This window comes from Sander vitreus, chromosome 5, assembly GCF_031162955.1.
Source record: "Sander vitreus isolate 19-12246 chromosome 5, sanVit1, whole genome shotgun sequence".
Lineage (NCBI taxonomy): Eukaryota > Metazoa > Chordata > Actinopteri > Perciformes > Percidae > Sander > Sander vitreus.
The window spans coordinates 24,647,920-24,661,049 of NC_135859.1; the positions used below are offsets into that span (position 1 = coordinate 24,647,920).

Consider the following 13,130-nt stretch of genomic DNA (forward strand, 5'->3'; position numbering starts at 1 on the left):
AGAAGAGGGCGGGAAAATTGCTGGCCAGCTCTATTGATCAGATTACAGGTAGGCCTACCTTAATGTACTAGCTATAAAAAGAACCTTCGTTTTTAATTTAAGGTGGAAATTCCTCCACATTTGGTCAGGTTAATTCATGGATAAATTTGACTGCAATATATTAAAATGTTTTATTTTGTTATATCCTCCGTTTAAAAGTGTTTTAAAACCCTCAAAAACCTGGTTTTTAATTTGAGCCAATCCTACCTTTCCTATTAAGGGTATTTTAATGGGATAGCTGCATGGTTTAACAGCTTTTAAGGGGTAACAATCCCTTAAACAGACTTTAATTTGGGAATGAAATCCACGGATTCACCCCGACGTTTTGTTATCATGGCTAAATAAATAATATTGTTCTGTAAAATGATAAAAGAAGAACCACGCATGGCAACTTTTTTGCAGTTCCGACTGTTTTCCTCCTCGTTTTGACGAATGTAGCTCCTGATCAGCTCTACTTTCTCTAATAACAGATCCTGGTCCAGTTTAGCCTCATTCAAGACGGGCTTTTCACAATAAGAGACACCTTTATGAAACAACCCCTTTGAGGGTTATCCACTGCCGCTGACTTGTTGTTTACTCATTTGGTGGCTGTAATAAAAACATTTTAGTAGCTTTTTAATTACAAATTGTGTGAGAGTGGCTATATTTTTAAGTCAAACGAAAATGTAAATAAAGCTGGGGAGGGTCTTGTTTTTTTTATATATTTTTTTTTAATTTAAATGTTCATACAACAATAGAGAGAAATCAATATGTATATAAATGTTAGGGTATAGCCCAAATAAAAAAGTTGTAGATTATCTCAGAATAATCTGGGCACCACCAACACATTCTAATCTAGGAAAAGTAAAACTATAAATAATGTATATAATAATGTAACTTCAAATTATGCCCAGTCCCTGCAGCAGACTGCAGCCACAGAAAAGATCTTTCGTATGTTGTAAAATGTATAATTAAATGCTCCTTTGTTGTGACTGCATGTATTTGAATGTGTTGTTCTGTGAGAGATTTGTAGTCAATAAAGAAAAAAGGCAAACAAATTGTTAGTTCCTTCATGTTGGGTTTAATGTGTCTGAGATCAATAAATAGTTATTCAAGAGAAAATATTACAATAAATCAAGAAAAAGATTTCATTTTATAAAAGCATGCAAGTTAATGAATCAAAATATCAAAGCAACGTCAGTAGGATATAGTTGGCCAAAAAAAAGAGATGTAGAGTGTAACTGTTCTCCCATTTCAGTACTATGTATAAGTGTGCTTTACTGTGTTTTTTTTTTTATTATAATACTCTTATTGCTTAATAATTGATTTCACTTTTCTTAACTTGTATTTTACGTTACTGCAAACTGGACAACAAGTTTTCAAGACAATATTAGAATCATGTTATTCAGATTCCACTTCACACAAGAGTTGATATCAAAAACCAATCAGATGCAACTGCTGGATTTACTCAATTACAATCTGTTCAAAATATAAATCATTATTATGGAATCACAATCGAGTTAAAATCAAGGCTTAATACAATTCATTGTGAGGTATTAGAGAAGATACTGTAAACAAAGTAAGTGTATGGCACAATCATTAAAATATTAGTGATGAATGGATGTTTTTCTGATGCTCTGAAGGGTTGTCAGCAGGTTCCCAAAAGTTTTCTGTACTCATGTTTGATGCAGCTGTAGATGCAATGGTAGAAGCGCCTGTCTGACACCATGAGGTCAGTGACGATCTCAGTGTGGTCAACTCTGGGCAGCAGGTAGAGCGACACCTTTATGGACAGCGTGGTGAGGAGATCAGAGAGCTTTATGGAAGATTCAAAAGGAACGATAATGTCATTGGTCCCGTGGAGCAAAACGAACGGAGGCACTCTGGCAGAAATGGAAACAAGAGAATATTGTGCATGAAAAATGTTGTATTGAATAACAGATGCAACCGATTTCATGAAGATCATTTTATTTTGGTCTTCTTGTCTCCACAGAAAAAAACTTTGCACATCTACAACGTGAGAAAGGGCAATAACTTCATACTATTATATACTATATATATATTTTTGTGAGGACTCTTGTTGTGTTTATTTTGATATTTTCCCTCTATTAATGGATAAGGCACCAGCAGGTTTTGGAAATATGCCTGAATATGAATGCTCTACATTATTTGTCGTGTGGATTCATTATATAGAAATCGACATCCATGTACTATAGATTGCCCTGGATATATATATACAGTGGTGTGAAAAAGTGTTTGCCCCCTTCCTCATTTCCTGTTCCTTTGCATGTTTGTCACACTTAAGTGTTTCGGAACATCAAACCAATTTAAACAAAAGTCAAGGACAACACAAGTAAACACAAAATGCAATTTGTAAATGAAGGTGTTTATTATTAAAGGAGAAAAAAAATCCAAACCATCATGGCCCTGTGTGAAAAAGTGATTGCCCCCCTTGTTAAAACATACTATAACTGTGGTTGTCCACACCTGAGTTCAATTTCTCTAGCCACACCCAGGCCTGATTATTGCCACACCTGTTCACAATCAAGGCATCACTTAAATAGGAGCTGCTTGACACAGTAAGGTCCACCAGAAGATCCTTAAAAGCTACACATCATGCCGAGACCCAAAGAAATTCAGGAACAATTGAGAAAGAAAGTAATTGAGATCTATCAGTCTGGAAAGGGTTATAAAGCCATTTCCAAAGCTTTGGGAATCCAGCGAACCACAGTGAGAGCCATTATCCACAAATGGCGAAGACATGGAACAGTGGTGAACCTTCCCAGGAGTGGCCGGCTGCCCAAAATTACCCCAAGAGCGCAGCGACGACTCATCCAAGAGGTCACAAAGACCCCACAATAACGTCCAAAGAACTGCAGGCCTCACTTGCCTCAGTTAAGGTCAGCGTTCATGCCTCCACCATCAGGAAAAGACTGGGCAAAAATGGCCTGCATGGCAGAGTTCCAAGGAGAAAACCACTGCTGAGCAAAAGAACATCAAAGCTTGTCTCAATTTCTCCAGAACACATCTTGATGATCCCCAAGACTTTTGGGACAACATTCTGTGGACCGATGAGACAAAAAGTGGAACTCTTTGGAAGGTGTGTGTCCAAGTATATCTGGCGTAGAAGGAACACTGCATTTCATAAAAAGAACATTATACCAACTGTAAAATATGGTGGTGGTAGTGTGATGGTCTGGGGCTGTTTTGCTGCTTCAGGACCTGGAAGACTTGCCGTGATAAAAGGAACTATGAATTCTGCTGTCTACCAAGAGATCCTGAAGGAGAATGTCCGACCATCTGTTCGTGTACTCAAGCTGAAACGAACTTGGGTTCTGCAGCAGGACAATGATCCTAAACACACCAGCAAGTCCACCACCGAATGGCTGAAGAAAAACTAAATGAAGACTTTGGAGTGGCCTAGCCAAAGTCCTGACCTGAATCCTATTGAGATGTTGTGGTATGACCTTAAAAAGGCCGTTCATGCTTCGAAAACCCTCTAATGTAACTGAATTAGGACAATTCTGCAAAGATGAGTGGGCCAAAATTCCTCCAGGACGCTGTAAAAGCCTCATTGCACGTTATCGCAAACGCTTGGTTGCAGTTGTTGCTGCTAAGGGTGGCCCAACCAGTTATTAGGTTTAGGGGGCAATCACTTTTTCACACAGGGCCATGATGGTTTGGATTTTTTTTCACCTTTAATAATTAACACCTTCATTTACAAATTGCATTTTGTGTTTACTTGTGTTGTCCTTGACTATTGTTTAAATTGGTTTGATGTTCCGAAACACTTAAGTGTGACAAACATGCAAAGGAACAGGAAATGAGGAAGGGGGCAAACACTTTTTCACACCACTGTGTATATATATTATTATGGTTACTATAGAGGAGTTGTATTGAAGTTTAAGCTCTATCTATAGTAATGGATATGTGAATGAATGTTATGCACTTATGCTTGATTTCCTGTGGAAGCTGTTGATTGGTGCACAAAAAACAGTCAACCACTACAAAAGATGGCTTCTCAGGATGTGACACCATTTGTCTTCTTGTCTCACCTGTTCAGTTTGTCCTGGCTCAACGTCTTCAGTAAGTGTGTTGGTGAGTAGTACGGGAAGTTCTCCACTCCATTCATGGCTTTATGCATGGTGGAGACATATTCGACTGCCCGCTTCTGCTCGTGCTCATAATGGTCCATGATATTGTACACGCCACTCAGACCTGTCCGGAGAAATATGAGAGATCAACTGAAAAGAATTCTGGCAATCAATTTTGCCATGAGATGTTTAAAGTCCTATTGTGAAAACTTCACTGTCCTCAGATCATAGCAAAGGCAATAGAAAACATTCTCAACAACAATTCAGAAGCCACAAAATGATCTTTGTGACACACATACATTTATTAAAGTTGAGTTTACTTTAGCACAAAACATGGTTGCAATTGTGACTGATGCACTGCACATAAATCCTTACCAATAACTCCTCTAATTGCCAGTGTAATGTCCCTCAGCTTGCTGGCCTCTATGAAAAGCTCCTCTCTTGCATCAATGAGAAACAGAGTGGTCAGTGCACACAAATGTGCACCCGCTGAATGGCCTATTAATACTATGTTGTCCTATAAAAGACAAAAAAAACATGACAACATGTGTAATGACATTATTTAAAGTGAACACTGGGTCAATGTGGATCAGTACTCTCCAAGAAAACATTATTATATTAGCTTTTTAATAAATTAGAAACCGATGAGATCAGTGCTACTCATACTGAAAGATAAATGTTTTAGAATTTATTCATGATATGAGTTTAGTCTGTGAGCTTAAAGGACCCATGAAATTGCTTTAATATAATCATTTCCCACATGCTTGGACAACTTTTTTTCTGCATGAAAAGGGATTTTGGTAAATGGGAATGGATTCAGGAAACTAAGCTACTTGCAGGTTTTTAAATGATTTTTTGGAACATATAAAAAATGTCCAACTTTTGGGGGTTTAAAATAAATGGTCAATCTTACCATTATAATCTGAAAGTTTTCATCAATTTCCAAAGAATCCTTGATATTATATCTTATACTTATCTTACTTGAATACTAAGATATTTCTTACTTTGTCAAAGTTGAACTTCTCACCACTGTCTTGGACCCAAACCAAGCAGTCAGCAATATCTTGGACCATCCCTAAAACATTCCCCTGGCAATTAGATGAAACAAGCAGTCAGTTCAGATACCACAGTAACATTTATAATGAAATGTCTTATCTGCCATTTGAGTTACTGCAGTAAAATTCTTACTTACAGTTCATAAATATGAGAAATACTGTTCATATTCCAGTGACACTCTGAATATATTGAATAAATCTTTAATCCAGTTAGACAACGGTGTGTTGTTGTAAAGCTTTTACCTTTGGATAGGTGAAGTAATCGGGACATATGACAGTTGCACTCAGTTCTTCAGCCATCTGCCTCGCCAGCAGACAGTAAATGGATCTATCTCCGGAGCCCCATGCGCCTCCATAGACGAAAACCACCAGCGGTGCAAGCACATCTTTAGACATGCCCACGTTTGGAGGGTGGTACAAGTCCAGCTTGTTGCCTCGGCGGCCAAATATGATTCCCTTTGAGTCCAGGCAGACAAAACTGTGAACTCTGACACAATTTTTAGGTATTGCATAACAAATGTTCCATCGAGTTAAAGCGATGAATGCTGAGACAAACATAACATTAAGATTATTTCATTTTAATATTTACTAAAATGTCTAGCCCCTGCCATGGAAAGACACATATACTTCTAACTTTGTCTTTCTAACTTATCGTTAACACACCTTTTCGTAATGCTTACGGTTTTCGTCATTCTTGTACCATGACTTCCACTGAAAGTAAAGTCTCCCATATTGCAGATATTTAAGAGTTTCCAGCACAGCTTTGGTCAAACAGTATATTCGCCTGAAAAAGAGGCCAAACATGAAAAAGGGGATTAAAAACTGACTCTTCCTAATGAGTAAAAAACAAGTACAGATCTACAGTATTTTACAAGTTACCTTGGTTTTAGGGCTTCTATGTACTTCTTATATCCAGGCTTGTTGGGCCAGCCATAAATCCACTGGGTAGCTAGAGAGATGGAGTATGGGAGGCCCACCAACAGGATGCCTACCGACACAGGCAGTGACATGTGATATTTTAACCCTGACCTTCAAAAGTAAAAAGAAAATACATGAATATATTTCTCTTTCAAAAGTAATATTACTCAATGTTCTTTAAAATGTGGTCTATGAGAGGCTCTCACATGTTGTGGTTCTGTCTGTCTGTCTTACCTACAAAGAAAAGAGAAACTTGTCATTGGTTATATTGCTATCAGATACAATGTTTAATAAATAATTTACTAATGTTTCATAGATCACTTATGAGGTATTAATAAATGGGTTGGCAGGTTGTGTTCATCATCATCCAGCTTTTTGGTTCATCATAAAAAAAGCTCCAATCGACCGTTTGATCACTAAACCTTTAGAAAAATGCTGCAGAGCATCAAAATCCACTTGGTATTTGCAATAAACGACCTGATGGATTGCTATTACATTTTTTTTCTTATTAATCATTTATGATTCCGAATTAATTACTGAGTTTTGCTGTTGGCTTATTTTAAAGTGAGACCCTTAATATCACTGCCTTATTAACATTTGTAAATGCTTGACTGATGGCTAATAAGTAGAAATGAATTAGACACTTATTACCCTTAATTAATGACTATTAATGACTTAACAGCCAGAGAACATTTTCACAACCTGGCTACCCAAACGTTGTTTTAATTAATGGCTTATGACTTATCTATAGAACATTATTAAATGGTATATATATATATATATATATATATATATATATATATATATATATATATATATATATCATTAATAACGCCATTATGTATACAACCTTAATATTGGGTTACTTAGAAAGCTTTCTTTACATGTACCAGTGCGCCCTCTAATGGGCCTTTACACAATAACGCCGCTGCTTGTTAAAAGCTTCATCAGTGCTGCTTTTACTCATAGACATGTCTATGCTTCTACTCGGTTAAAGAATAACACACAAATCACATCATCCTTTGATAAGGGCTACTGACGTCGCATGGTCAATTCATATTAGCTAGCTAGCTAGCTATGAGCTACATTTGAGCAATTAAGGTTACGTGTTGTGGTCACTGCTTTTCACATTTTCGGTGTAACGTTAAAACTAAGTTAACCTTAACGTTAGCTCTTTCAATTTGAACACGGTAATGTTAACGGTAGCTACGTAAAGCCAACGTAAACATACCAAAATATAATCATATGTAGCACTTAATAATGAAGCCCATGTCCCGATGTGGTTTGGTATTGAATTCTTTGACTCGGATGAAACGATGTGGTAGATAACCTCACACGTTACCTGACTGTCCTCCAAGCCGGTGTCGGCCTCACACATACAAAGTTAAATACGGCTAAGCGAGAGGATAAACCTCCTTACCTTCCGTTTTGGTAAGGAAAACCAGCTAGCTTCCGGTGTTCGTCAGAAGCATTAGCTAAGTATTGTAAACCAAGTGAGTAGCCGTATTGCTGATACAAATTATAATACACAGATAATGTATGTAATCTATTTATTTATTAATTTGGTACACGCTGATGTGCCCACGTAAATGAAGTTTTGATGTGTCAGATTACACGGGTTTTTATCTTTTGATACTCAACATCTCTGCACTGATACCCCGGAAATAGATACTAAATAACCCTAAAGAACGAGCCCCTTTTATGTAAATAGCAGAAATCGAGTTTGTTTGTCAGGTTTATTGTTGATAATTGAATATTCGTTTTCTTCTCGTAACTTGAAGTCAGTTTACTATCTTTTACTGGATTTTTAAACTGCGTCTCACAGTCTTCCCCAGCAGATGGACCTGTGGTTGGCTCATGTAGTTGTCGTGGACACATTGTTACCTGCTTCGGTTGCATAATGACACCTGTGCAAACTCTGTGCTGAGGAAGACCATGAGATGTGTCTGAAAGCTAATTTAAAAAGGAGTGGACTTGCCCTTGATTAAGATTTAGGCTAATTTAATCTTTTAACTTCTGCTCAACAGTTTAGTGAGGGTTAAATTGGGGTGAACTTGGTAAAACTAAAGTAGTCAAACTATATGGTTTTATTTAAGGATATATATATATCTCACAAAAGTGAGTACACAGCTCACATTTTAGTAAATATTTCATTATATCTTTTAATGAGACAACACTGAAGAAATTACACTTTGCTACAATGTAAAGTATTAAGTGTACAGCTTGTATAACAATGTAAATGTGCTGCCCCCTCAAAATAACTCAAGACACAGCCATTAATGTCTAAACCGCTGGCAACAAAAGTGAGTACACCCCTATGTTAAATTCCCATAGAGGCAGGCAGATTTAAATTTTTAAAGGCCAGTTATTTCATGGATCCAGGATACTATGCATCCTGATAAAGTTCCCTTGGCCTTTGGAATTAAAATAGCCCCACATCAATACATGCCCTTCACCATACCTAGAGATTGGCATGGGGTACTTTCCATAAAATCATCTCTCAATGCAAATCAAACCAGCTATTAGGCTAACCGACATAAAACCATGCCAATCTCTAGGTATGGTGAAGGGTATGTGATGATGTGGGGCTATTTTAATTCCAAAGGCCAAGGGAACTTTATCAGGATGCATAGTATCCTGGATCCATGAAATAACTGGCCTTTAAAAATAAAAATCTGCCTGCCTCTATGGGAATTTAACATAGAGGTGTACTCACTTTTGTTGCCAGCGGTTTAGACATTAATGGCTGTGTGTTGAGTTGTAAAATGTATTGAAATGCCCCAGTCTAATAACTAGGCCTATAGGCTACATGCTGGCATGCAGCAGCAACTTCCCATCAATTGTATGAACCACGCTGAAGACTAGCGTTTTTTTTCCCACACACACAATTGTGGTCAATTATTTGCCCCTCCAACATCTTACTTTACCAATGACTCAAACAGTTAATTATCTTGGGATTTTCCACATAGCTCTCCGGCCTACTGCTCAGGTTTGTTTTTCTTATTTCCACACATTAATTCAGGTCAACATCTGGCAAGACAAGATAAGAGATTCTCAAAAGCTTTTCATAATGACACTGGTCTTAATATATGTGAGCATTAGAACATAAGCAAATGTTCTATTTGGTTGAATAATAGATTTCAATTTAGCTAGCCACAGCAATATAGTGCTACTGTGATGAAGAAATTTATAAAGATATTTCTTACAAGCTATAAGTTTATGTTATTTTGTGAGATCATGGTTTACCTCTGGTTTCTTTTCTTACTTCTTACTACTTTAGTGGATTGCAAAAGGTATTTTTTATCAACTAATGAATCAATCATAATTCTTATAGCAATAAAAACAGATGTTATATGTACATTGCTGTAAAAACACATACTGTGAATCCAATTTTCTTGTTTCTTGGAATTCATTTATACAAAAACATACCTTTGTTCTAAGTATCACTATCACAGAATTGGTTGTGTTTCATCAAATGCTGTTTGCACATTTGCTTCCAATAAAAACTTCAAAAAACCAACTACTGATTTCACCCTTTATTGGAAGTGTGTTTAGCTTGCTGCATTACAAAGTTATCAGATTAAATATACTTTTATTTATTAATCCAATTGATTATATCTTTTAAACAGTGCATCAGTAGACTTACAGATAGCAGCACTTCCAGCATATGCACAGCAGAGGGAGGAAGAATTCTATCACTTGCTCCTTGAATTGTAGTTTCACAATTTTATTCTGCATGTCTTGCCTGCAGTAATTCAGCCATATGGCATCTACCCAATTAAAGGAGACTAAACATAAGACAATATGTGAATTTAAAACAGTTTATGCTTGCTTCACACTGAAGCACACACTGGACAGCATCTCAATGTGTTAGAAATTGCTTTATGGGCCGTACCAATTGTTCTATTGTTAGGTTTAAGTTTGAGCCCTTTAACTACTGTACATCACAGTTATATTACTGGGCTATAATTACCCACCTCAAGTTTTTGCAAGCTTTTCATCATACTGTTATGACAGTGGCTGCTGTGAAAAATGCACCAATGTAAGTATTTGTGATGCTTGGGAAAAAAATTGGAACAGTATCATCGATTCCTTTATGGAATCATGGCAATCTGTTAACGATGTAAATCAATAGCGATATTGTTTTTCCAGTTATTACTGCTCTGTGCTCTGTTCATGCCCACCTTGCACTGAATAATTCTCTTTAAATTCACAGAGGGTAATGCAGTACTGGACAGTGGTTTCATTGGCCATGACCATGGAAAACCTTGGATTCAACATTGCAAATTCATTGAAAGCAGAGCAGCGTACAAGCGCTGACCAGCACAAGGGTTATTGTTATGTTTGGCCCCACAGCGGAGCCTCCAGCCCTGAGTGCGTGTGTGGTTGTTCCTCCATCTGCCACGATGTGGGGAGGCCCAGGTGCTTTTTCAGAAGCCACAGTGGAAACGTAGCTGTTGAGTGAGTGCAAAGTCAGGCATTCAGCCGTCAGTATGAGCAAAGTCAGCCCGTTTTGAATGCTTTACCACAGCTTTTACCATGTCTTTTTAAGAATGATATTATCCTTAAGGGAATTATTGTATGCATAGTGGTATTAAGATAATAACAATTGACGTGCACAAGCCTGTATTCTATGTAGGCGTAGAGGAGTGTTAGGGAGCTATTCATCGTGAAAAACTGTGTTCTTTGTGGAAAAGGCTTTAAAAGTCATTTTATTTTGTAGTCAAGTGGGTAACCATAAGAATACAGCATCTGCCTTTAGGCCTGTATTAAAGTGGAGTGTACAAATGCTGAAAAGCAGTGACAAGATGTCAAAATCATATTTTTTGCTCTATGAGAATTCAGATCACATCAGAGCTCAGAGATTCTGTGGATGCTGCAGGTAATCACAATGACCCATCACACTGCCTCAGGGTGTCAAGCAAGCAAACACCCTCTTACACCCGTGAATGAATAATGTATTGTGAATAAATAAATGTTCTTCCTTAAAATAAGGCATAAGTGAGTACATCCCTATGTTAAATTCCCGTAGAGGCAGGCAGATTTTCATTTTTAAAGGCCAGTTATTTCATGGACCCAGGATACTATGCATTAGGCTAACCGACATAAAAACATGCCAATCTCTAGGTATGGTGAAGGGTATGTGATGATGTGGGGCTATTTTAATTCCAAAAGGCCAAGGGAACTTTATCAGGATGCATAGTATCCTGGATCCATGAAATAACTGGCCTTTAAAAATTTAAATCTGCCTGCCTCAGTGGGAATTTAACATAGGGGTGTACTCAGTTATGCTCCCTGTATTTTAAGGAAGAACATTTATTTATTTACGATACATTATTCATTCACAGAGAAAATTGGTGTCCTTAAAGGTTGGATTTTTCCTCATTTTTTTAATTAAGGCATTAAGTTCAATTTCCAAAAGATGATTTTTTATTCCTTTTTTTAGTCAAATTTAGCATGGGTGTACTCATTTATGCTACATACTGTATAATAATAGATCGATACTTGGCGTTTGTGTATCGATACAGTACTGCCACAGAAAATGTCACGATACAATGCTGCATCGTCCCCCCCACCCCTGGAGGGCATAAACATGACGTGAAAAACACAACAGATTTCTTACAAGATTTCATGTCTAGGTGCATTATCAATGCTGCCACCAGGGGCGCGAGATTTCATGACATTGTGTTTTTAATTGCTTTAATTCAGAATACCACAACATGGTATTATTTAGTCATGGTCTTAGGAGAAAACTTGTGGTACTAAACCCAAAGTACATGTTTAACTAATATATAAAAACTTGCCACAAGGTGAGGTCTTTGAAAAGAGAAAGTTGAATTTCAAGAATATCTGTTAATGTCTCATATAATTGTTCCTGTAAAATTACAAGGTGTGACATGCTTATTACTGGTGTAACTAACAGGTGACAAAAGCAACACTCAGTCAGAGGAGTTTGTGCACAAATCTAACTGGAAAAGCTGGTGATACTGGTTGTCTCTTTGAAATCAGATCGTTCAGTCTCTTTTGCACATTTAACCTGTGCTTTTGTAGTCTACTATTTAAAAATAGGAAATAAAAACCTAAACATAAAGGTGAATCACATATCCCATTTTCTGTAAGTAGGCTATCAGAGAATTGATGTATCATGTGGAATAATTTCCTGATATAGTGTTTTGTAACTTTGTGAGAAAATACTTTCTAATGAAACAAAGTGTTAAATGTATTTGAAAATGTATGTATGCATGTAGTGGCTTATCTGGTTTTATTTGAACCATTTTCACATTAATTATTATTAATTATGTGTATTATCTTATTTAGGATGTGCTCATCCATCTCCGCTTCCGGTGAGTCATTGTGGGTGTTTCACATCAAACAGAAGCTGCACAAAGCGTACACTTTGTGTGTATGCATGCATAGTCCTTCACCTGTAAAAAAAAAAAAAAAAGAGAAAGAAAGCATAGGGAGTGCTGATAGGATTGTCAAGAGATGAGTCATATGTAAACTACGCTGCAAAAAATATGTAATGTAAACTATGCTGTTTTTTTCTCCAATTTCTGAGTCCTAAAATATGCAAATATCTTTTTGTGAAGATTTTTTAAGTGTGCACATATCATACAAAGGGTTTGTTTGTTCAACTTTGTAAAATCATTAGTGATTAGTCTTTGATTATAAATGGAAACTCTAAATGACAGGAGGGACAACATAAGTGTTGGGCGTACAGATGTCTACTTGTGTCTGTTTGTATCAGCAGTTGAATGTGTGTTTGCTGATGTAAATGTGTATACACTGGCCTGTTTACTTCCCCCACTGTGACCCAGTCCCCCTGAGCCCTTCACTGATGCGTGGCGCCGAGCCAGGCCCAAAACATGATGCTTCTGTGTTTCTGCTTCCACTTTCCCTTCTATCCGATGTGCTGCACAACCCCGACTCAGCCGGAGTCACAGAGGAATTCTGCTCTCAGTGGGCTCTGGACCTCAGGACACAAAGCCATCTTTTCACGGGGACTTCACAAACACACCAGGCCCAGAGAGAAACTTGCTTTGAC

At 37.2% G+C, this 13,130-nt stretch overlaps 1 protein-coding gene across 3 annotated transcripts; it reads right to left on the reverse strand.

Annotated features, from left to right (window-relative positions):
- Positions 1-997: 997 nt before the first annotated feature.
- On the reverse strand, positions 998-7,490 carry LOC144518473 (uncharacterized). Of its 3 annotated transcripts, none has more exons than XM_078251189.1 (9): positions 7,428-7,490; positions 6,292-6,319; positions 6,047-6,155; positions 5,831-5,951; positions 5,411-5,623; positions 5,117-5,200; positions 4,488-4,629; positions 4,074-4,236; positions 999-1,901 (listed from the first exon to the last, which is right to left on the reverse strand). In XM_078251189.1, the coding sequence occupies exons 1-9, from the start codon at positions 7,461-7,463 to the stop codon at positions 1,667-1,669; spliced, it is 1,131 nt and encodes a 376-aa protein (XP_078107315.1). In that variant the 5' UTR covers positions 7,464-7,490; the 3' UTR covers positions 999-1,666. The 3 variants fall into 3 exon arrangements, with proteins under 3 accessions (XP_078107317.1, XP_078107315.1, XP_078107316.1); XM_078251190.1 differs by having other exon boundaries at positions 1,003-1,901; positions 6,047-6,196; positions 7,428-7,480; XM_078251191.1 differs by lacking the exons at positions 6,047-6,155; positions 6,292-6,319; positions 7,428-7,490 and having other exon boundaries at positions 998-1,901; positions 5,411-5,654; positions 5,831-5,907.
- Positions 7,491-13,130: the final 5,640 nt, after the last annotated feature.